The following is a 25588-nucleotide window of genomic DNA, read 5'->3' as shown; positions in this document are numbered from 1 at the left end:
CTATGGCATTGAAGTCCCCCCCCAAACCCCACCTTCCTCAGGCTCTGCCCCAAAAACCTCCTGCTGTGGCGAAGAGGGACCTGGCGACCCTAGACTTCAATGCCATAGAGTCCAATTGCCAAAGCAGCCATTTTCTCCAGGGGAACTGATCTCTATCGGCTGGAGATCAGTTGTAATAGCAGGAGATCTCCAGCTAGTACCTGGAGGTTGGCAACCCTAGTTCCCAGTCAGTACTGAGGTTCAAATCCTCCCTCTGCCATAAACGTAATTGGATCTCCCAGAGCCCAGAAATTTAATCTCACCCTCACATCCCTTAGAGAGTAGTCTCGAAGATAACCTGGTGAAGGGAAAAATCTATGTCCCCAGATGCTCGTTATACACCTCTGTCTTGGTTGTGCCTATGTAGGGGTGCCACTTCTCTTTCCCTAGTGACCCTAGCGGTGACAATGTTCTGAGTCTAGGGTTGCCATGTCCCTCTTCGCCACCAGCGGGAGGTTTTTGGGGGCAGAGCCTGAGGAGTGCGGGGTTTGGGGGACGGAGGGACTTCAATGCCATGCAGTTCAATTGCCAAAGCGGCGATTTTATCCAGGTGAACCGATCTCTATCGGCTGGAGATCAGTTGTAATATCCTGGAGGTTGGCAACCCTATTTGAATCAGATCCAGCATTCTAGTCCCCGGCAGTATCTAGAAGAGGCCGGCAAATCCCTCTGGGCCTCTGGAAAGGCCAACTACTCCCTTCCCACCAATTTCCTGTGCTTGGCTCAGCATTGTTTGAAAGGCTCCACCCGCCTGTGCTAAGCCCCTGGCCCTCCCTGAAGTCCAGCTAAACCAGGTCTCTTATCAGAACAATTTCGACTCATTAGCCTTTCCTCTTAATGACTTTTCACCATTGGAATGTGGGGAGGGAGATGTTACCAGGGCCTCACTTGATATCTTGGAAGCGTTATTGCAAGCTTGTTCCTTGAGAAATCATTCAGATTAACTCAGGTGCGCATTATTAGAAAGATAAATCATCGGCACTGAAGCGGGATGAAGCACTTGGCTACTAGAATCTTCAGAAGGCATATTTGGTTGTCGAAGAAGAAGAGGAGGAGGAGTTGGTTTTTATATGCCGACTTTCTCTACCACTTAAGGAAGAATCCAACTGGTTTACAATCACCTTCCCTTCCCCTCCCCACAACAGACACCCTGGGAGGTAGGTGGGGCTGAGAGAACTTTGACCTCCCAGCTGGCTTCATGTGTAGGAGTGGGGAAACCAACCCGGTCCACCAGATTAGCGTCCGCCACTCATGTGTAGGAGTGGGGAATCAAATCCGGTTCTCCAAATCAGAGTCCACCGCTCCAAACCACTGCTCTTAACCACTGCACCACACTGGCTCTCAAGATGGTCAGGATCTAAAGAACTGTGAAACTAGCTTCTTTCACCTAATGGGGGATTTGAATTTCTCGAGCAGCAGCTTCCCATGTTGCCATATACAGACAGCTTTGCTGGATCAGTTGTTATAGCGGGAGATCTCCAGCTAGTATCTAGTACCAAGTGCAGCGTGGACAACAGAAACCTGCAAAAAAACAAAAAAAACCCCAAAAATACTCAGATGAGCAGAAGAAATTTTTTTTTTAAATGATTTGGGACTATTATATATATATATCAACTGAAGAAAATTGACTTTGAAACAGGACACTTTACCGGATCCCTGCCTTGCTTGTTTTCTATAGTCCTTTATGATTTTTGTACTTTGAAGCTGCAATTAAGAAAAAGTATGAATTATATGATCTTTGTGAAGTAACAAAGATGTTATTGATTTATGTTACCATTTAGCCATAGTGACTGCATACGGTTGACTAAGTACCTGGAGGCTGGCAACCCTAGTTGTAATTCCAGGAGACCACCAGGACTCACCTGGAGTTTGGCAATCCTAGCCCTTCCCCCAAGGCGCTCAGAGGGGTTATCCCATTTTTATGTTTACCACTGCCCCAAATGAGTGCGATTGTGCTCTGAACACACTCAACACTCTTCCACATTTCACTGCGCAAGCACAGCAGTGTTAGGCAAAGCTGGCTTTCAGAGAAACCTGTCCACCATCCCTGACCTTCTCCTTGAGGAACCCCTTATCAATGTCCCAGGAAGACCAGGATTCCCCAGAACATTGTCTGAAACCTATGGGCCTTCGATATGCGCATGCTGCTAAAAAGGAAAATGCAACCCACTAGATGGCGCAGGCAGCCTTCACAAGACAGAAACCGTGCCCCTTAACCGCTGGCTGTTCCTCTGTGGCTAGGAAGTCTTCCACAAAAATTGTATTTCACAAGGCTTACAAAAACTCATCCTTGACCCACGAAAACGAAAGTAGCGCCAGGGAGTCCTTCAGCCCACAGGCATTTGTGGTTCGGTGCCTGTGTGTGTGTGTGTGTGTGTGTGATTCCATGTCAAACCACACAACAATTTCATAATGCTGGTTATGTGGTGAAGCCACAGAAAGCTGTCATTGGAAGGGTGGGGGAGAGGTGAGCCCGTCCATCTTGAATACTGTTATATGAGATGAGATCGCCTACCTTCCCTACCAACTCCAGGTTTATATTATCAGGCCAGAGAATTTCAGAGTTTTATCAGCTTCTGCTCTTTGTCAGTTCAAAGCGGGGTAAATGTTAAGTAACTTGATTTGTTCTGGGTTATTGCAGTTTGTTGAAGCGGTTGACAGGCAGTATAAACTCCAGGAAGCAAACAGCTTGTATTGTTGATGTCTGAACATCAAAAACTATCTTAAAAGAAGAATTCACTGGGGGGTGGGAATGGATTGGTTAGCAGTATTACCAGTCTAATGTTATAGTTGGGGTCCAGCCTGCCTACACCTGTAGTCTGTCTCCACTATGGCCTTTTGACAGCTCCCTATAAACTTATTGTAATACTGTATGTGTGTGTATACTGTATACACACACATGAACATTTTGAAAACGTGTCCTTGCCTTACTACTTAAATAAGTATGACGTACTTTTATGTACTTTTATGACATACATAAAAACACATAATAAATTAAAACATCCCTCAGCAGATACAGTGAAATAGTCTGTCCAAACTTATCACAACCCACTTAAGGCCTCCAGGTGGTGGCTGGGGACGTGCCACTATTACAACTGATCTCCAGGTGATAGAGATCAGCTCCCCTGGAGAAAATGGCCACTTTGGCCATTGGGCTCTATAGCACTGAAGTCCCTTCCCTCTCCAAACCCGCAGAGTCAGTAAGAGGATTTAGTTCTCAATTTATCCAACAGAATACTTACATCTGACGAATTGCATGTACTGAATCTAGCGTTGGGCTTCGTACCCACCCCAAAATATTCATTGTTTCAAACAAGAGTGGATTTATTTAAATTGTTTTGTCAAATTAAATTACGGGAGGATTACCAGGGTGCTGCATTCACTCCTTATTTGTTTAGACTGAAATCTACTTTCAATCCATATAGTACCAATCACTTCATACTTTCCAGAATCTAGTCTTAAAGGATGTGGAAGCAATGGAGAAACGGAAGGTTCTCACCCAGACTAATTTTTCAGATACACACTTGGAAACATTATGTAATTTACAGAATTATCACTCTATTACCATCAGAGCTGCAGACAAAGGGGCCTCTATCGTGATCCTGAATACGGTTGATGATGATAGAGAACCTCAGGCAACTGGGGGATGTTAATTTCTATCGCCCCATACTATCTAATCCCACCAAATCGGTTGATTTGATCATTCGGACAGTGGTGTATGAAGCCTCAGCCTTGGGTCAGGATCACGCAAAGTGATGGTATCGCTTTACTCTGCTCTGGTTAGACCTCACCTAGAGTATTGTGTTCAGTTTTGGGCACTGCAATTTAAGAAAGATGTAGACAAGCTATAACGCATCCAGAGGAGGGCAACAAAGATGGTGAAGGGTCTGGAGACCAAGTCCTATGAGGGAAGGTTGAAGGAGCTGGATGTGTTTAGCCTGAAGAGAAGACTGACAGGGGATATGATAACCATCAAGTACTTGAGGGGCTGTCATATAGAGGATAGTGCCAATTTGTTTTCTGTTGCCCCAGAAGGTCGGACCAGAACCAACGGGTTGAAATTAAATCAAAACAGTTTCTGTCTAGACATTAGGAAGAATTTTCTAACAGTTACACTCTGTTAGAGGAAGAATTTTCTAACAGTAAGCTCTCCTTCCATGGAGGTTTTTAAGAAGAGGTTAGATGGCCATCTGTCAACAATGCTGATTCTGTGACCTTAGGCAGACGATGAGAGGGAGGGCATTGTGGCCATCTTCTGGTCACTGTGTGTGTGTGTGTGTGTGTGGGAAGTAATTGTGAATTTCCTGCATTGTGCAGGGGGCTGGATTAGATGACCCTGGTGGTACCTTCCAACTCTATGATTCTATGATAAATACACTGCGGACTTTCTCATAGCTAAACATCCTAGGGTCCCAGTGTTTTACACTTCACCTAAAGTGTATAAGAATATTTTCCCACCCCCAGGCCACCCCATCATATCTGCCACCGGTTCCCAACTGGAACCCATTGCCAAATACCTCAACTCTTGGCGACCCTATGAATCAAAGTCCTCCAAAATGTCCTGTCTTGACAGCCTTGCTCAGGTCTTGCAAATTGAGGGTTGTGGCTTCCTTTATAGAGTCAATTCATCTCTTGTTGGGTCTTCCTCTTTTCCTGCTGCCTTCAACTTTTCCTAGCATGACTGCCTTTTCCAGTGACTCTTGTTGTCTCATGATGTGATCAAAGTACGACAGCCTCAGTTTAGTCATTTTAGCTTCTAGGGTCAGTTCAGGCTTGATTTGTTGTATAACCCACTAATTTGTTTTTTTGGCACATTTAGCGGAGCACAATCTCCACAGATCTCTTTCTGAGCTAGCAAGCACAGGATTCTGGCGGTCTGCTCCAGCTTGCAGCCATAGCTCATTTTTTAAAAAAACGTGTGTTTCTTGGAGACGGGTAGACCTTGCTTCCCAAGCGATGCGTTTAAACATCGGGCCGTCCATTGCTACTGTGTTCTGTAAAAGGCATGTGGGAAAAATGGAAAGACAAGGTTTGGAAAGAAATGATGTGCTGTGTGTGTGTGTGTTAATCGTCGTCAAGTCGCTTCCGACTCATGGCAACCCTCTGAATCAACATCCTCCAAAACTTCCTAACTTTAACAGCTTTACTCAGGTCTTGCAAACTGAGGGCTGTGACTTCCTTTATTGAGTCAATCCATCTCTTTCTGGGTCTTCCTCTTTTCCTGCTGCCCTCAACTTTTCCTAGCATGACTGTCTTTTCCAGTGACTCTTGTCATCTCATATCTCCGGTACCTGGCATTAAATGTTACGGTACTCATGGCTGGTCCGACCAACTGACATTCACGTCATACCCGGCCCTCGCAACAAATGAGTGTGACACCTCAGATTTAGTATGAAATAGGGATGATATAAAGTGCAGTGAAAGGAATGGATCCAGCGGAGAAGAAAACTTAAAGACACAGTTTATTTTTCAGCACTGGAATAAATATTAGGTTGCACAACGGAATGAGCTAGTAAGCCAAAAGTTAGTTAGTTCTCGCAGACGCAGACCGCCGAAAGCAGGAGGCGGCGTCCCTGTGGCGATTTTGGCAATCATGCAAGGAAGTCTTCAGCTCTTCACAGGAGTAGAGGTTGCTTTCATGGTCTTCTTCAGGTGGTGATAGTTGGGCAGTATTTTCATTAGGAAGTCCAACTGCAATGTTTGTGGCTGAAGAAGAAGAGGAGTTGGTTTTTATATGCTGACTTTCTCTCCTACTTAAGGACGAACTAAACCGGCTTACAGTCACCTTCCCTTCCCCTCCCCACAACAGACACTCTGTGAGGAAGGTGGGGCTGAGTGTGACTAGCCCAAGGTCACCCAGCTGGCTTCGTGTGTAGGAGTGTGGAAACAAATCCAGTTCACCAGATTAGCTTCCGCCGCTCATGTGAAGGAGTGGGGAATCAAACCCGGTTCTCTAGATCAAGAGTCCACCGCTCCAAACCACCACACCAAGCTGGCTCTCAGGAACAGCAAGGTGTTAAAAAGAAGACAAGACAGGACACAATCCTGGCAGCTTGAGCGTAGTTAGCAACTTTCTGCTGTGTCCAGGAAGAAAACATTCAGTCTGATAACTGGATCTAGAATCATAGCAGCCCTAAAGGCAGTGTGTGTGCTACGTGCCGTCAAATCACTTCTGACTTATGGTGATCCTATGAATTAATTACCTCCAAAACAATCTATCATTAACAGCCTCGCTCAGGTCTTTCAAACTGAGGGCTGTGGCTTCCCTCACTGGGTCAATCCATCTCGTGTTGGGTCTTCCTCTCTTCTTTCTGCCTTCCACTTTTCCTAGCATTATAATCTTTTCCAGTGACTCTTGTCTTCTCATAATATGACCAAAGTACAACAGCCTCAGTTTAGTCATTTTAGCTTCTAGGGTCAGTTCAGGCTTGATTTGATCTATAACCCACTGGAAAAGACAATTATGCTAGGAAAAGTTAAAGGCAGCAGGAAAAGAGGAAGACCCAACAAGAGATGGACTGACTGTATAAAGGAAGCCACAGCCCTCAATTTGCAAGACCTGAGCAAGGCTGTTAAGGATAGGATATAAGAAAAGCCCTGCTGGATCAGACCAAGGTCCATCAAGTCCACAAGTTCGTTCACACAGTGGCCAACCAGGGCTTCTAGGAAGCCCACATACAAGACCTTCTGGAGGAGATTGATTAATAGGGTCGCTATGAGTCAGAAGCGACTTGACGGCACTTAATACACACATTTATTTAGGGCTATGAAAATAAATAAACATGGCAATCCGAAGGGGAAAAAAAGAATTTCAGGACTATTTCCACATCCAACTAAGCTTTGACCAAAAGTGCTTAAATCACAATCAAGGACAGACCATGTCGGAAGATCCTGCTTTTCTCCTTCAGCTGCCTGTTTTCATGTCTAGGTCAGCAGCTCAGGCAGCCTTAACAGAACAGGGAGATGCAACCCTCATGCAAAAGTCCTTGCCCTGTTAGACCAGCTTAACCCTCTTCACCGCTTAGATAGGATCAGCGAAACATGCAGATACAAGGGGAGGACAGGATGGCGCCAGGCTTGCAAGGGTTCCTGCTGCCTCGTACCCACCTGCGGCCTCTCGGTCTGCACTCGGCGAAGGCAGTCGGCCCCGTAGATGACTGTGTTCTCAGGGATGACCTCATAGGTGTTAACGTTGCAACAAGCACCGATGATGCAGCCGCTGGTCAAGATCACGTTCCGACCCACGAATGCTGCAGAGACAAGAAGAATCCGAGGCAAGAAGAGTTGGTTTTTATATGCCGACTTTCTCTACCACTTAAAGAAGACTCAAACCGGCTTACAATCACCTTCCCTTCCCCTCCCCACAACAGACCCCCTGCAAGGTAGGTGGGACTGAAAGAGCTGTGACTAGCCCAAGGTCACCCAGCTGGCTTCATGTGGAGGAGTGGGGAATCAAACCCGGTTCTACAGATCAGAGTCCACCGCTCCAAACCACTGCTCTTAACCACTAAACCACGCTGGCTCTTCGACACTTGCATTACCCAAGGAGGCACTTGCCAGAAACAGGAAGAATTATTAAGCCCAGCCTATGGTTTGAACAGTCCTCTGTCTCGTATCTGGCCAGAGCCAAGACAACCAACCATGTACACCATTCCCTGTCAGCTTTCCACCGTTTCTCTTACTTCCCTTGCTCTACAGACAGGGCTTAACTCTTCAAACCACCTCTGCGCTGGGAAGAAAAGATGCAATCAGGTTTTAGAATAGGGGACATGTTTCCTTAGGAGCAAGCTGAAGCTACTTCAGCTGGGCTCACTCCCAAGCGAGCATGCTCAGGATTCCTGGAAGAAAGGAATTCACATTCCAAGCCTCACCCCTGGAGGAGACAGGCTAGAGGAGGAAACAGGAGCTGCAAGGGGAACAAGCGATATAAGCAAGCACAGTTGCTCCTCCTTTGGTTTCATGGTATGGAGAGTGGACAGGGAGAAACTTTTCTCCCTCTCTCATATTAGGAAGCGGGGTCATCTGCTGAAGCTGGAGGGTGAGAGATTCAAAACAGACAAAAGGAAGTATTTCTTCATAAAACACATAGTTAAATGGTGGAACTCCCTCCCCCAGAGGTCCCTTGAAGTTCCACCACACTGGAGCACTTCAAACAAAAAACTCTCTGATAAATCAAGTACATAAGAGACCCAGAGAAGAGTTTTCAAAAGAACTGGAAATGGTGTTCCTTATAAGAGTTTGTGAAAGATTTATAAAGAGTGGCAAAAACGAAACATGTATATTGAGCACGGAAATTGGATAGAAAAGTAACTAACAGAAATTACTGATTATAAACGTGTTATTATCAAGGTTAATTTAGAGGAGAATTTAGTAGACAAGCTCACGATGAGCTTGTAACATATTATCATTTCAGAGAATGAATAAGCAAACAATAAGCTGAATAGTCAATGACAAAAGATAGAATAGTATAACGATGGCAAGTTACTAGTATTTGTTCTACCTAGGTAAAGGTCCCCTGCGCAAGCACCGGGTCATTCCCGACCCATGGGGTGATGTCACATCATGACGTTTCCTAGGCAGACTTTGTTTATACAGGGTGGTTTGCCAGTGCCTTCCCCAGTCATCTTCCCTGTACCCCCAGCGAGCTGGGTAGGGTACTCATTTTACCGACCTCGGAAAGATGGAAGGCAGAGTCAACCTTGAGCCGGCTACCTGAGTCGGGATCGAACTCAGGTTGTGAGCAGAGCTTGGATTACAGTACTGCAGCTTACCACTCTGCGCCATGGGGCTCTTTAAAACATTACAAGCACATTATGATGTATTGTTATGTTTCAGGCTGGATTTTACCTGATGGGAGGCTGAGTCAACCTTGAGCCGGCTACCTGAAGCCAACTTCCATCTGGATCGAACTCAGGTCATGAGCAGAGCTTGGACTGCAGTACTGCAGCTTACCACTCTGCACCACAGGGCTCCTACCCAGGTAGGTAAAGGTCCCCTGTGAAAGCACTGGGTCATTCCTGACCCATGGGGTGATGTCACATCCCGACGTTTACTAGGCAGACTTTGTTGTATGGGGTGGTTTGCCAGTGCCTTCCCCAGTCATCTTCCCTTTACCCCCAGCAAGTTGGGTACTCATTTGACCGACCTCAGAAGGATGGGAGGCTAAGTCAACCTTGAGCCGGCTACCTGAAACCGACTTCTGTCGGGATCGAACTCAGGTCACAAGCAGAGCTTGGATTGCAGTACTGCAGCTTACCACTTTGAGTCACGGGGTTCCTGCCCAGGTACAGATGGCTTTTTTATAGTTTGGGTTAATGTTTTTGTATTGTGTTTGGTTATGTTGATTTTGTTAACTCGTATGTATATCTGTTGAGGTGTCTGTTTTGTTATGTTGATTTTGTTAGCTTGTATATCTGTTTAGGCGTTTGTGTTTTTGGAAAAACAAAATGAAATACTTGTAACAAAAAACCCTCTCAGGCTGCATTTTTTAGCATGCTACTTACTACCTATTAGGGGTCTAGCTCCTTTGTGAGGCAGGTTAGGCTGAATGACTGACCTTCGTGGAAGGGTGGGCATTTGAACCAGTGTCCCCCTAGTCCTAGCCTGACACTGTAACAAGCTACACGCTGGGCTGTGGCTCAGTGGTAGAACATCTGCTTGATATGCAGAAATCCCTGGCATCAGGTGGTAGGTGGCATGAAAGGCCTCTAACTGAGACCTTGGAGAGCCGCTGCCAGTCTGAGTGGATAATACTGATCTCGATGGGCCAAAAGGTCTGATTCAATATATGACAGCTTCTTGTGTTCATGTGACACTGGGTGGAGCTTAAACAAAGCTGGACAGGTGAACTCCTTTATGAGGTCTAGTGACTTGGGCCAGCTAATTCAATTTCACAACCCCTCTGAAGGGGCCATTCAGTCCCAGGAAGGAAGCACGATCTACATGCATTTTATTATTTATTTTATTCAATTTATACCCCGTCCTCATTTCTCAGCCAAAACCGGGCTCAGGGCGGCTAGCAACATATAAGTACAGAAGGCTTCCAATATGAAGACCCTTAATGAATAAGGTCTGAATATAATTTGGACAATTGTTTTCTAGACTCTGTATATCAATCTTTAAGTCAACAATGGTAAAGACCACCAGGCCACAACTAGCCCTCCCTTTTGAGTGGAATGCTAAGAACATATAAACCATACAGTTCTGTTAAATACAGTAAAATCATTCTCAGTAAAACCACACCTGACTCAGAAACATTAAAACCAATAAATAACTAATGTGTGGCGCTTAAACCTTAAAAGCGCTGCAGCCTACAGGCAGCCAGGGCCCCAAACCCATTAATGATATAACCACAGCATAGAGAAGGAAAGGGCGGGAGGCCACCGAAGATATAAAACTGTAGCTGTCCTCAACCGTAGGCCCGGTGGAACAACTCTGTTTTGTGGGCCCGGTGGAATTGTTTAAGATCCCGCAGGGCCCTGGTCTCATTTGAAAGGGAGTTCCACCAGGCCGGGGCCAAAGTTGAAAAAGCCCTGGTCGAGGTCAGCTGGACACTCTTTGGGCCAGGGAGCACCAGGAGGTTAGCATTAGGCTATGTATGGGTGTGAAAGCTGGACAATGAAGAAAGCTGACAGGAAGAAAGTAGACTCCTTTGAAATGTGGTGTTGGAGGAGAGTGTTACGGATACCCTGGACTGCCAAAACAAACAAACAAACAACAAATCTTTGGGTTCTAGATCAAATCAAGCCTGAACTGACCCTAGAAGCTAAATGACTAAACTGAGGCTATCGTACTTTGGTCACATTATGAGAAGGCAAGAGTCACTAGAAAAGACAGTCACACTAGGAAAAGTTGAGGGCAGCAGGAAAAGAGGAAGACCCAACAAGAGATTGATGGACTCAATAAAGGAAGCCACAGCCTTCAATTTGCAAGACCAGAGCAAGGCTGTCAAAGATAGGACTTTTTAGAGGACTTTGATTCATGGGGTTGCCATGAGTCGGAAGCAGCTTGACGGCACTTAACATACACACACACACAAAGCTCTCTGAGGGCCGTAACAGGAGAGGCGGTCCCGCAGGTACAAAGGTACTTTGCATCTTAGTCTCACAGTATACCCATCAGACAAAGTTTCTTACATAAACAGTTAAGATACTGGAGTGGCTTCTGAAAACAGGGGAACACAGAGATCGTAACTTTGGCAAGACTACAATATCTCAATTTCTCTTACTACTGTTACTTAACCAGCAGATTTACCTTTGGACTCAATGACATTGTTGTCTCCTATTTTCATTGCCTGCGAATCTTCAAGTCACGGTTAAGAAAATTATTTTTTTAAAATATAGACTGTTTCCTCCTAAGAAAACCCCCTTTGAGGCTTCCCGCATTCAGGAAATGAGCTGCCAGTGCTATCTTTATAAGCAATGGAGTCACATGCACAAGGTGGCTTTTTAAACCGCAGAGCCTACTTTTAACTCGATCCCCACCGAGCAAAAGGTTCAGTAGCAACTCTCCTGATCTGCTCTCAAGCTGGAAGCTCCAGCAATAAATACATCCTTGTAGCCTGACCTGGACAGCCCGGGCTAGCTTCATCTCATTAGATCATGGAAGCTAAGCAGGGTTGGCCCTGGGTAGTATTTAGATGGGAGACCTCAAAGGAATACCAGGGACGTGACGTGGAGGCAGACAATGGCAAACCACCTCTGAACGTCTCTTGCCTTGAAAACCCTACGGCGTTGAGTTTGTTTTACAAAAAGTTTGTTTTACCTGTTTTATCTGGCATACTAGCCGCAAATAAAATTTATTATATATAAATACCTACAGCGTTGCCATAAGTCAGCTTCAACTTGATGCCATTTTATACACACATAGAAAAAGAATTGGTTTTTATACCCCACCTTTCTCTACTTTTAAGGAGCCTCAAGGCGGCTTACAATCGCCTTCCCTTCCCCTCAAGAGACACCTTGTGAGGGAGAGGTGGGGCTGAAAGAGTTCTGAGAGAGCTGTGACTAGCCCAAGGTTACCCAGCAGGCTTCATGTGGAGGAGTGGGGAAACCAATCCAGTTCACCAGATTAGAGTCCGCCGCTCTTAACCACTATGCCATGCTGGCTCTCTAAATGTAACGGACCTTTCGTCTAAGTTTCATGGCTATTCTACGACCTGTTAAAATGATGAAGGGCAAAGAGACAAGAGAGGCAGTAAGGGAGATTTATTAAGTCTCCTGAACAATCAAATCCATACCTAACTGCACCTGGAGACCCTAAGCTAGAACAAAGGGATTTCACATGAAGTTAGGGCTGTATCAGAAAATTGCAGGAAAATTACAAAAGTAATTAACATAGTAAACACACACACACCCCGATTTTGTGGGGAGTGGGATGGTGACTACCTTTTTTTGCTTTGGATTGGGGCAGATTGTATACAATATTTGGAACTGCTAAATTTGGATTTTGAACGCAGACTGTAAGAGCAGGTCCCTTCAGTGATAATAAATCACTTAGCTTTTGAATTCAGAAATAAATATGGGAAGGACTCTTTTTTAAAATAAGGCATGCTCCCTGTGAAAAGCACATTGGAGAGAGCCCCCAGTTAGCTCATGTAGCATATCTTGCTAGGCAACAGACACGAAGCTGCCTCAAACGTCACCGAGGCTCTGCACAACACACACAAATTGTGAACTCTTGGTGGTCTCGCTACATTTCTGATGTATGATCCAGGAAATTAAGGGACCTGCTTCCCTAGAAAGATGGTAGGAAAATCTTAGTTGAATGTGAATTAAACATCTTAGGAGAAGATATGATACAGGAGTTATTTAACAAGGGACCAACAAAAACATCTATGCAATCTTGGGTAAGACACACATTCCAGACAGTTCCTTCTGAGGCAAGACACAGCTTGCAGGAACTGCTACACCACTGGCATACACTACAGGTTGGGTATCCCTTATCTGGACTGCTTAGGACCAGAGGTGGTCCATATTTTGGATCTTTCTATATATTGGAATATTTTGGAATTTTTGCATATACATAATGAGATACCTTGGGGATGGGACCAAAATTCATTTATGTTTTATATACACTTCATACGCATAGCCTGAATGTAATTTTAAACAATACTTTTAATAGTTTTGTGTAGCATAAGAAAGCAAAGTCCATTATTATAACTCGTTAGCATTCTCACCAGAATACCTGTATCAACAGTTAAACAAGAGCAACAACGAACTAACAACGGCAGGCTTTCAGTCTCTACCTACAATTCAGCGTACACTGTGTTTTATTTTTTTAGGTGGGAGGAAACATTGAAAGGAGGCAGCATGGATCTGCCAGCTCGAAGGGTCAGGTTTGGGGATCAGTCTGGATATGGGATGTCTGGATAAGGGATATTGTACTTATGTAATCCATAACCATCATAGCACCCCCCCCATACTTTAATACCCCTCTTTAGAAGGATACAACAGCCAACTTCGAACACATTGTTGGTGCCAATGATCATTGGTTTGGGTACCAAGTCTTCCGTGTCGGGTGTGATGTTCTCAGGAAAGCTGTGGAAGGATCGAAGGCCACATTACAACTTTTACAAAGGCAGAGGAACGTTAAAAGAGTTACAATAATGTACTTTATATCTGGCATCTTAAAGAAGACACATTTATTTCTGTCACACTGGTTTTGGCATGCTGCTGTAACAGGGAAAGGAAATAACAAACGGCCCGCTGAACAGAGCATGACAGCTTACAGTTCGGTACCTCAAAAAGGCATTTAAATAATAGCTTTGGCAATATGTTAATAGAAATATAATAAAAGGTGGACAATTAATCAACTAAGAAACCCAACAGACTGCTGTATTTATTCAACGGACCACTCTATTATAAGTACAATCAACATCCATTATAGTTATATTAGCTGTATAGTTCATGGAACAATCTGTTGATCAAAAAGCGCCTTCCCTTGTCAACACTCCGGTTAATACCATCATCTTGCGTTGTTTTGGCCTAAGAAAGTTTTCATGCCAAAAGGTACCAACCCATTTATGATCACCGCCTGTTCTTCAATGAGGTTACCTTCCCCAATCACGATGGGTCCTGCTTCCGCAACTATCCGTGCTTTGGGGTGAACCACCGTCCTGGGCCCTGTGGAAAACATCTCAGGTTTAGTCCTGGTGCAGCAACAGCATTGAAAAGTTACCCACAACAGTTCAAGAAAAGAGATGGTCCGGAGCAGCAGAAGAAATTAATTGGTCTCAGAACGTTAACCATTGCACATGGCACCATTGCAGAGATGGCTACAGTTCATCTTTCAGTGCAGAAGAAGAAGAGTTGGTTTTTATATGCTGACTTTCTCTACCACTTAAGGGAAAATCAAACCAACTTACAATCTCCTTCCCTTCCCCACAACAGACACAAATCCAGTTCACCAGATCAGCGTCCGCCGCTCATGTGGAGGAGTGGGGAATGAAACCCGGTTCTCCAGATCAGAGTCCACCAAACCACCACTCTTAAACACTACACCACGCTGGCTCTCTAGAAGCCAAGAGACATCACATATGCGCCCAGGCAGTGCAAAGTTGGCTGTTAAGATGCAGGTAGCTTATCATGCACCCTACAAGAGCACCATGTAGGGAAGGGGGGGATAGTTCCAATCTCATGTGGTCTTTCTTGAAGAACACTTGCATTTATGACCAGATCATTGGTTATACCCACTGACTGATAAATGGTTCAGTTGGGGAAGTGACTTCCTATCTGTCAGACACATCCATCCTACTGAGAATCAATACATTTCAACAAAGCCAACAGGAGACCTGAACACAGCAACCGATATCCCATATGTAATATGAGAATCAACTTAATTATGCCCAAACCTGGACAGCCAGTGGGACAGGTGTACCCGGTGAGAAGGGACAAACTTGCTCCCCCATAGCCCAGAGACAGATGCAGGAGAAGTTATTCTGATCATGCCCAGTGTACTAGGTATGGACTTTTACTTTTAGCTGTCAAGTTGCTGCTGACTTATGGCGACCCTGTAGGGTTTTCAAGGCAAAAGATGTTCAGAGGTGGTTTGCCATTGCCTGCCTCTGTGTAGCGACCGTGGTATTCCTTGGTGGTCTCCCATCCAAATACTGACCAGGGCTCACCCTGCTTAGCTTCCGAGATCTAATGAGATCAGGCTAGCCTGGGCCATCCGGTTCAGGGTACATATGGATGCCACCCCAAAAAAGACACAAGCCCCTTTTCTTCAAAACAAGAAAAAAGGAGAAAGACTATAGTTATTACAAGAAATAAAACAAATACTGCAAATATTCTTTGCTTCTTAAAAAAATGATCTTGAATATATCTGAGAACAGGCTGTAAACTTTGCTAAGAAACTTATAATTTCATATTTCTGGAGGCTGGGCATTGCTGAATTCTGTCCCCATCCCTGTTCACTTAATAGTACCACCCCAAGCACAGTTACAGCCTTCTAAGTCCATTGAAGTTAATAGGCTCAAGAGGGTGTAACTCGGTTTACGACTGCGCTGTAAGTTCCCATGCCTTCTATTTTAAGATACAATCAATCACCTAGTGCCTAAGGTATATATGAATTGAATGGTTTGCTTTACAGCAGCAAGCAGTATTTGGGAACCGAGAAACAGTGCGGAAGATAAGCATTCAAGTTGAGGTACTTAATCAATTAGAGCTTTTGAGTTCCCCGGCCAATTGGGCACCAATTACAAACAGATTTATTTGTCTTTTATAGAGCCGAATAAACAAAGAAGAGCCCTAACCCTGGCGAGAGGTTGCTGTCAACGGTTTTAGATGGAAGATACAGGAAGTCATCAATATTGGGATGCCCATGTAAGTCATGAGAAATAGAGACTATAGGTCATGTTTTATTCAGATGTATTTTTTATGAGGAAATGTGTCAGAAATGGATCTTCCCTCTTATTAGTACAACAGATTTTAGTTTAGAGGAGCATCATCATCATCATAAACCTTTAATGGCATAAAAATTATTACAATTGTTACAAAAAGGGATCATAAAACTTAAAATAAGTGAAATAAAACAAAGAACAATATAATCAAATAACAGAGCTTGCAAGTTTTTGCACTTTCATCACATCCACTAGAAAATTGGCAACACCCTCAGTAATCTCCGGTACTGAATCATTCAATAAAAATTGACATTTTACTTTATTAGACAGGTGATGTTTTGAATATAACCAAGTTTTTAACCATTTCCCACGGGATGTTTTGTACAGGGAACAGTCAAACCGTATGTGTTCAATTGTATCCAGGGAGATGGAACCACAGGGACAAATCCGTTCCTGTATTGGGATTTGGTGGTACCTTCCATACAGCATCCTTGATGGAAAGACATTGACCCTAGCAAGAGAAAATGCTCTACGGAGGATAGGGATATCCAGACTGTAAAAGTAGTGGGGGATACTGTCAATTTTATTCATAAGACCCAACATTGCTGAAGAGCAAACATAAGGTTGGATTGGGTGCATCTTTTGAAGCTCCATATCTAAGGGACATTGTTTAATAATTTTAAAAATATGGGCTTCAGTAGTTGGAGCCAAATCTTCCAAAGAAACTCCAATAGATCTTATTTTGGTCAAAATTATACAATCCCAGGAGGTATTGTGAAGTTCTTTTAACAACAGTGATAAAAGGGAACCATGCTCAATTCTAAAATATAGTTTGAGCCAATATCGAATAGTTAATAACCAAGCCTTGGTTTCATACAAATTTTGGCCTAGTTCAGAACAAATTGCATGGTAAGAAACACATTTAGGGAGACCCAGAATTTGTCTTAAAAAATTTGCTTGAACAGATTCTAAATCACGATTAAAAGCATTGACCCAAATAGGAATACCATACAAAGTCTGGGGTAAAATTTTGGAGTTGAATACCTTGACTGCTGCAGGAACAAACTGATTGCCCTTATAGAAGAAGAATGACTTCAGTTGACTTGAAGAGATTCTCCCTAGTTTGGCAGTCCTATTTCTGTGTACTGCCCATTTAAGGTTATAATGGAAGGTTATACCCAGATATTTGTAGCTCTTTACCTGTTGAATTTTGGCCTTTCCAATGTGCCAACTAGAGGGCGACCAATTCTTTGAGAAAACTAAGACATTAGTCTTAGAGTAGTTAATTTTAAGAAGGTTTAGATGACAATATTTCTCAAAGGCCCCTAGATAACGTTTGAGTCCAATTTTAGAAAAGGATAAAACAGCGGTGTCATCGGCATATAAAAGGATAGGAACTGCTTTACCTCCTGGTTTTGGAGTATGACCATTCCGAGTATTGTAACCTATTCGTGCATTAAAATCCCCTAAAAGGATAATTGGAATCATTGGAAATTTTTGAATAATTTTCGAAACAAAGTTTGTAAGATTTAACCAATTTGATTCTAAAGATTTGTCATTTTCAGTAGAAGGAAGATAGATATTAATTAAAATGAAACAAGGAGAGGAATCAGAAAGTAAAACTGCTTGGGCAATGCAATTACAAGTACCTAGTAAGTCAATCCTAGGAAAGACATTTTGCTTAATTAAAATGGCTAAGCCAGCTTTACACCAATCCTTTGCATTTTCTTTATATGCTGGCAGAGATAAAGAGTAAAATCCATTAACATTAACATTTTCAGTCATCCATGTTTCCTGTAAACAGATGCAATCATAGTACCTAATATAATTAATAAAATCAGAATCTTGTTTTTTACTGTTCCAGCCAGAAATATTCCAAGACACCAATTTGACATATCTATCTGGGGTCTTAGAAGCTAGTCAGTCGGTTTCTTCAATTAGTTCAAGCCTCTTATGTGTATCTTTAAAAATACACCCATTTGATTTTGGAAGGCAAACAGGCAACGGTGGAGCTTCTATAGATTCCAAAGATGCTGGAATATTTTGAATCGGAGAGGGAGAAGGCATTTCCAATACTTATAGGAGTCAGAGAATCTTGGGTAGAAAGGGCTGGTCCTACAGACAAACTGGCCCCTGTAGAAAGTACGGGGATAGGTACGGATGGGAATATTTTGTGTGCTTGAAGACGTTGGACTGTACTTTCCAGTTTTCCAATAACCCCCTGTTGTTCCAAGGGTGACAGTTTTTCAAATGAGAGAAGAAAAGAGTCTTCAAGGGAATTGCAGTCCAACGGTGAAGCTACATCCTTCGGTGCCTCATAGTTGTTCATTGATGGTGGGTCCAGCTTGGAATTAAGTGGCTCTCTAAGAGGAAGTTGCGAAGGAATGAAAGAGCTTATTAGAGACTCTGTTCTGCCTGCCTCAGATGGAATAACACGAAGGCAGCCCTCCAATATCTTTGGGCTAGAGGAGCAGAAAATGAAATATCTCATGTGGGAAGAAGTCCCTCATAGTTTGTTACAGGTAGCTAAATTCTGTTCTGTAGCAAATTCTGTTCCGAGCAATGTGCTCGGAAAAGATGGGTACAGTCAATAATTTAAAATCCCAAGTTATTAAAAGTTTGGCCATATTTTTGGGTGAGAGTATTTTATCTGGGTTTTATTAACTATTTTGTATCTATAATGTATATTTGTACTCTTTTACTGGCAACTGCTGTAATAATAATAAACAACAACAGCGACCAACACTTAAGAGGATAGCCAGTCACAGTACCACAAAATACATTTTCTCTTACCAATGGTCACATCTCCCTTGATTTCACTTTCGACACAGACAACAGCCCCTGGAGCAATTTTCACACTGGAAAAGAAAAAACAACACAAATACGAACAGCACATTACATCTTCCACTAGATCAACCTGTATGTGGAAGTAAAGCACAGAGCCCACAACAGTAAGTTGTACAGGAAATATCCTTCAGGAAGCTATGGGAATGGTTCTCTTGGCAGGAAAATGGCTCTGTCTCAGTAGAGTAACTCACAAGAAAGGCCTCTTACGTGCATGCAATTTTCTTGCCTTTTATGTTTGTTTGTAGCAGATTACACATGGATTAGTATAATTAGCAATTATGAGTTTTAGGAAGGATAAGGAAACTGCTTTTAATATCATTTTAGTCTGAAATTGTCTCTCTCCTCCGTAGCAAGAAAAGGGCAATTGAGATAGTCTAGGAGCATCTTCCCTACCAGAAAAGCATCCATTACCTTATTTTAGGAAGAAAAAGACCATCAGAAAAGGATATGATAGAAGCAGATACAATTATGAATGATCTGGAGAAAATTTAGATGGTGTTTTTCACCATCACTCCTAAAACTAGGGCTGGGGAATCACCCAACAAGCTGATGAGTAGTTGGTTCTGGCCTAAGGAGATACCATTCTTCACACAATATATAATTAACTTATAAAAGTCCACTGCCAGAAAGGGCTTTTTAAAATGGTGACTGGCTTCAAGAATTTTAAATTGGAATTACATTCGCCTTTATATCAAATGCTGATTTAGTAAAATAACATGCATTACGATGATGTAAGTATATACATATAACAACTTGATTAGACCAGTTTGGCAGGAGCTCGTCAAGACTTGGGAGCTAAGCAAGGTTGGCCATGATCAGTACTTGGATGGGAGACCACCAAGGAAGACTGGGGTTGCTGTACGGAGGAAGGCAACGGCAAGCCACTGCTGCTCATCTCATGCCTTGAACATCTCCTGGTTTGGGGGTGGGTGGGTTTGCCATGGTTGGGACTTAGGGTTGCCAACCTCCAGGTTGTGGCTGGAGATATCCCACTATTACAGCTGATGTCCTCGGTGAAGAGATGAGTTCAACCTGGAGAAAATGGCTGTTTTGAAAGGTGGACTCTATGGCATTATACCCCGTTGGAGTCTTTCCCCTCCCCAGGCTCCACCCCCAAGATCAAGTACCGAAAAGGTCAAGAAAAAAAATAAACATACAAGGCCAAGGGTTATACATCTAAAAATTATGTCAGTAAAAATATGTATATATTTATTTCAAGATAAAGTCTAATACCACATATAATGCATATAAGGCCCTGCAAACACCTACCAAATTGACATGCGCATATAACACAAGACCTAAAATCACACAATTAGACTCTGCTCATACACATTTCAGCCATACAGCCTTCTTCAGTCATCTAAGCAATCAACATTCCAGACTCGAAAATATACATAAATATATAAAAAATCGTTATGACTATACACGCATTGTTTTTGCAAGATGTTACTCTCCAAGTGATGTTATTTAACCTTCCTGCCATGAAAAGGTGCAGCTTCTCATTTCCATACATTGTGTGTGTGAAGTGCCGTCAAGTCGCTTCCGACTCATGGCGACCCTATGAATCAACGTCCTCCAAAATGTCCTGTCTTTGACAGCCTTGCTCAGATCTTGCAAACTGAAGACTGTGGCTTCCTTTATTGAGTCAATCCATCTCTTGCTGGGTCTTCCTCTTTTCCTGCTGCCCTCAACTTTTCCTAGCATGACTGTCTTTTCCAGTGACTCTTGTCGTCTCATGACGTGACCAAAATATGATAGCCTTAGTTTAGTCATTTTAGCTTCTGGGGTCAGTTCAGGCTTGATTTGATCTATAACCCACTGATTTGGTGTTGTTGTTCTTGGCAGTCCACGAGATCTGCAACACTCTCCCCCAACACCACATTTCAAAGAAACCGATTTTTAAAACTTAAATTGAACTAAACTGCTAAATCAGTGGATCTTCCATAGTCAGGGGAAGCCTACCTTGCTGTCTCAATTCATTAAGCCTCTATTAAAACGGAAAGGCGTTCCCCCCCCCTCCAGGCAACCTTCAATAGAACAGGCTCGTAAACAATGCAAGGCCAAGCCATTCAACTGCAGTAACGACGCCCAAGTCTGCGGCCACAGGCCTCTGCGCTAAACAAAAAGAAAAGAAAAAAGCCGTCCCCGGGCTTCTCGTGCAACTTTCCCCGAGAAAAACCTGAGCCCCGCCGCCGTGCAGCCGCCCCTCATCACCCCACACACGGCTCACCTTTTCGGCGCCTTCTCCGCCATCTTTTCCAACGGCTCGGCCATCCGCTGCTCGGCTGGCGACGAAGAAGCCTGCCAGGGATGTCGAACCGCCAGGGGAGAGGGGAGGAGAGGCGGAAGCGGGCCCCCGCCTCGATTCGTGATCCCGGCGCTCGACTGCGCGAGTCTGGGAGAGGCGGCTCCGTAGCCAATGAGAGCGAGGCCGAGCCCACCTGCCTTTTTTGACGGCCCCGCCCCTCCGACGAGAGACGCTGGCCGATCTCGCGGTATTAGCGGGAATAGGGATTGAACGTCAACGGGGCGGGTTGTTTGGCGGTGCAGATACGCCGTTTGCGTAGTTGAAAGGAGTTCTCCCTATGTGATGGGGGGGATGGGTTTAAACGAGGCCATTCTTTGCTGCAAGCCTAGATTGATTATGGGGTAGAGGGTTTGGATTGCCTTTTATTTTTTATTGCTGCAAATCAAAAACGCCCTGACCTGGATGGCCCAGGCTAGCCTGATCTCAGAAGCTAAGCAGGGTCAGCCCTTAGTTTGATATTCAAACTAAAGCCAGTGCATTTACCTGGGCGGAATAAAGACCTTGCATTCATGGCTCATGACCAATGCTGATTTCTCCACACCCATCTCTCCCCTGGACATCACAGACTCTTCTGCACACCACACCTAACCCCATCATGCCTGCGATTCACATTGACATACTGTTAACATTTACATACTAATGCTTGTCTGAATTCACTCTCCTCTCCTTAAAGACAGGTGGATTCACATTCTAGCTGTATCTGAAGAAGTGAGCTGTGGCTCACGAAAGCTCACACCCTGCCAGAAAATATTTTTGTTAGTCTTTAAGGTGCTACTGGACTCTTGCATCTGAAGAAGTGAGCTGTGGCTCACGAAAGCTCACACCCTGCCAGAAAATATTTTTGTTAGTCTTTAAGGTGCTACTGGACTCTTGCCCTTTTCTACTACTAGCCCTGGTTAGTATTTGGATGGGAGTACCAGGGTTGCTGTGCAGAGGGAAGGCACTGGCAAACCACCTCTGTTAGGGGGTTACCGCACTTGTATTCCCAGCGATGTATTAAGAGTCTGAAAACGTTATAAAAAAATACCGTTCGCACTTTGTTTGGCCCCTTTAGCTGTGAAGACGTCTTCCAACCGTTTATAAGCCGTGGCATCCAAAAATCCTTTTGAAGCGATGTTTTTTACAATGTTTTCAGACTCTTAATACATCGCTGGGAATACAAAGTGCGGTAACCCCCCTTAGTCCCTTGCCTTGAAGACCCCCGAAAAGGGGTCGCCACAAGTCGGCTGCGACTTTGCAGCACTTTACACACACACAAATCAAAAACAGCAGCTGTCAGATATAATTTGCCCTGCATATTAAACACTATGACGAAACTGTAAATGCTGCATATTAAACACTGTGATGAAACTGTGAATGCTGTATTCGTTGCCTGTTGGTATTATTATTTATTATTTTATTTATTATTTTAATTATTTCAATTTTATTGTTTCTTTTATTATTTATTTATTATGATGTCGTTATTGTTTTTATTGTTTTTATTATTTATTATATCATGCATAGGATTAAGGTTGCCAGCCTCCAGGTACTAGATCTCCTGCTATTACAAGTGATCTCCCGCCGATGGAGATCAGTTCACCTGGAGAAAATGGCTGCTTTGGCCATTGGACTCTATGGCGTTGAAGTCCCTCCCCTCCCCCAAACCCTGCCCTCCTCAGGCTCCGCCCCCAAAATCTCCAGGTATTTCCCAACCCGGAGCTGGTAACCCTACATAGGATATCTTTCAGCCAGACTCCCAAAACAGTTCATAGGAACCAGAACATCATAATGTGGTTAATTCAATAAATTGAAGTCTAATCACATTAGGGTTGCCAGCTCAGGGTTGGGAACTACCTGGAGATTTTGGGGGTGGCGCCTGGAGAGGGTGGGGTCTGGGGAATGGAGGGACCTCAGCGAGATATAATGCCATAGAGTCTACCTTCCAGTGACCATTTTCTCCAGGGGAACTGGTCTCTATCACCTGGGGATCTGTGGTAAGCCCAGGAGATCTCCAGCCACCATCTGGAGGTTGGCAACCCTAAGGGACTCAATTCTGCTGCCCCTCTGATGGCCCCGTCAATGGCAGTTAAAAAGTCTGAGGAGGGGCAGCAGACAGGCTCTGAATACAGTTGCCATTTGTGGCCTGGGAAATTCCTGGAGATTTGAGGGAATTGGAGGGGGGAATTGGAGGAAGAAGGCATGGCACTGTGGTAGAGCACCTGCTTGGCATGAAGAAGGACGCAGGCTCAGTCCCTGGCATTTCCAGTAGAAAAGATCAGCTAGGTAGTGACATGAAAGACCTTAGCCTGAGAGCATGGAGAGCTGCTGCTGGTCTGAGCAGACACTACTGACCTTGAGGGACCCACGGTCTGATTCAGTGTGAAGCAGCTTCATGTGTGTTTAGAATCTATGATATACCATAGCGCCTGTCCTCTGAAGCTCATTTTCTCCAGGGGACCTGATCTCCAATGTACCTGGAGGATGCACAGAAAGAAGAAGAGTTGGTTTTTATATGCCCACTTTCTCTGCCACTTAAGGAAGAATCAAACCGGCTTACAATCACCTTCCCTTCCCCACAACAGACACCCTGTGAAGTAGGTGGGACTGAGAGAGCTGTGACTAGCCCAAGGTCACTCAGCAGGCTTCATGTGGAGGAGTGAGGAAACAAATCCAGTTCACCATATTAGCCTCCGCCGCTCATGTGGAGGAGTGGGGAATCAAACCTGGTTCTCCAGATCAGAGACCCCGCTCCAAACCACCGCTCTTAACCACTACACCACGCTGGCTCCTTGGACTGGGTGACCTTGGGCCAGTCACACACTCTCAGCCTAACATCCCTCAGAGAGCTGTTGTGAGGTTAAAATGGAGAAGAGAAGAACAATGTACGGTAAGCGGCTTGCATCTCCATTGAGGAGAAAGGTAGAGTATGAATAAGTAGATAAATAATTAGGATATTGATGGCTAATAGTCAGCGTCTACCCCTCCAGAGTGCATCTAAGTCAGTGGCCATCTCCACATCTTGTGGCAGTGAGTTCTTCAGATCAACTACTCTGTGTGAAAGGCTTACTTTTGTCTGTCAAGTGCAGCTCAAATATATTCAACCATATTTATTACGTAGATAGGCAGCTAAGGGGTGTGTGCGTGGAATGAAAGCCATGCTCTGGTGGTTTGGGTTAATGTGCATTCATGTTTACATGTGCAGAGTTCATGCGTATCTCTCCCTCCACCCAACACATTTATAATGCCATTCTAATGCACTGAAGTCAATGGGCAAAGAAGGGTATAACTCTGCACAGAGTTGCCCTGTTAATGTCTAGAAACCCAGAAGAGGGGGATGAAACTTGGAAAGCTCTAGTGCATCTGTAAGCATGCTAAAAACATTTTGCAATGTGGTCCTCCATTTTCCCTCCAAGGCAACATTTATTATTCTTTAGTGAATTTTCATCCCGTTCTACCTCTCAGGAGGTCGGGGCAGCGCATGTGGTTCTCTCCTCTTCCGTTTCATCCTCAAAACAACCTTGTGAGGTAGGTTAGGCTGAGAGAGAGTGACCGGCCCAAGGTCACTAGGAAGTTTCATGGTAGTGAGGGGATATTTGAACCCAGATCTCCCCTGTCCTGGTCCCAGTCTTACCACTATGCAACCCTGGCCATAAAACACAGGCCAACAACGCATTGCCGTTTGGTCCGGTGCATCTCCCTGGCATTTTGCGAATCTCCCGAGTCAACATGCATGGCCGTCTCCAGCCTGCATGAATCACCCACCCAATCTTGGAACTTCCCCAGGTCTTCCAAGTGCTGGTTTGTCATGACTTTAATGTTTGCAGCAACCGCGAGAGCTTCCTGGAGTGTTTTAGCATCCGGGTCGACTCCCCCGCCGGAAGAAGCCTGGCTGGCCTGATGCCAGCAGCAGCAGCGGCGGCACTTCCCACCCCCAGACCCCACGCTCTCATCCTCCCCCCCGCTCCCACACCTCCACCCGCCACTGGCTTCCCCTCGCCTCCACCTGGGGGACGGTGGGGTGGAGAAGCGCAGAACGGCGGCTCCCGCCTAGCCCCTCCTTCATAACCATGCATGTAATTTTTTTGGATTCGAGATAAAGAAGGCGTACTACTAGGGTTGCCAACCTCCAGGTACTAGCTCGAGATCTCCTGCTATTACAACTGATCTCCACCTGGAGAAAATGGCCACTTTGGCAACTGGACTCTATGGCATTGAAGTCCCTCCCCTCCCCAAATCCTGCCTTCCTCAGGCTGTGCCCCAAAAACCTCCCACTGGTGGCTAAGAGGGACCTGGCAACCCTACGTACGACTAAAGAGGGACAAATACATGAGAAACAAGCCATGCGTTAATGGCCACAGCCTGTCCCTTGTATCATGCCCATCCAACGTGTGAAAGTTATTTTCCATGCCTGCCAGCTTTGACTTGGGGGCGTGGATACTGTTCTTACAACCAGCATTCCCTTGACTGCAACCGCTGTGCACTAGAACAAGCACGCATTCTTGACTCCCTTGGCAAGCGCGACAGTTGCTGAAACTGTTCCCCGTGCCACGGAGGTGTCGAAGCCGCTTGGTGCC

The 25588-nt window shown here is 44.6% G+C and overlaps 1 protein-coding gene across 1 annotated transcript; it reads right to left on the bottom strand.

The window, feature by feature from the left end:
• Positions 1-5598: 5598 nt before the first annotated feature.
• Positions 5599-21001, bottom strand: DCTN6 (dynactin subunit 6). The gene is made up of 7 exons (XM_056848639.1): positions 20958-21001; positions 18674-18738; positions 14057-14162; positions 13489-13577; positions 11293-11340; positions 7147-7289; positions 5599-5745 (listed from the first exon to the last, which is right to left on the bottom strand). Exons 1-7 carry the CDS (start codon positions 20999-21001, stop codon positions 5647-5649), a joined length of 594 nt encoding a protein of 197 aa, XP_056704617.1. The 3' UTR covers positions 5599-5646.
• Between the last annotated feature and the right edge of the window lie 4587 nt (positions 21002-25588).

Source organism: Euleptes europaea, chromosome 4, assembly GCF_029931775.1.
Source record: "Euleptes europaea isolate rEulEur1 chromosome 4, rEulEur1.hap1, whole genome shotgun sequence".
NCBI classification, from domain to species: domain Eukaryota; kingdom Metazoa; phylum Chordata; class Lepidosauria; order Squamata; family Sphaerodactylidae; genus Euleptes; species Euleptes europaea.
The sequence above is the reverse complement of the archived record's forward strand: the minus strand, read 5'-3'. Positions and strand labels throughout refer to the sequence as shown.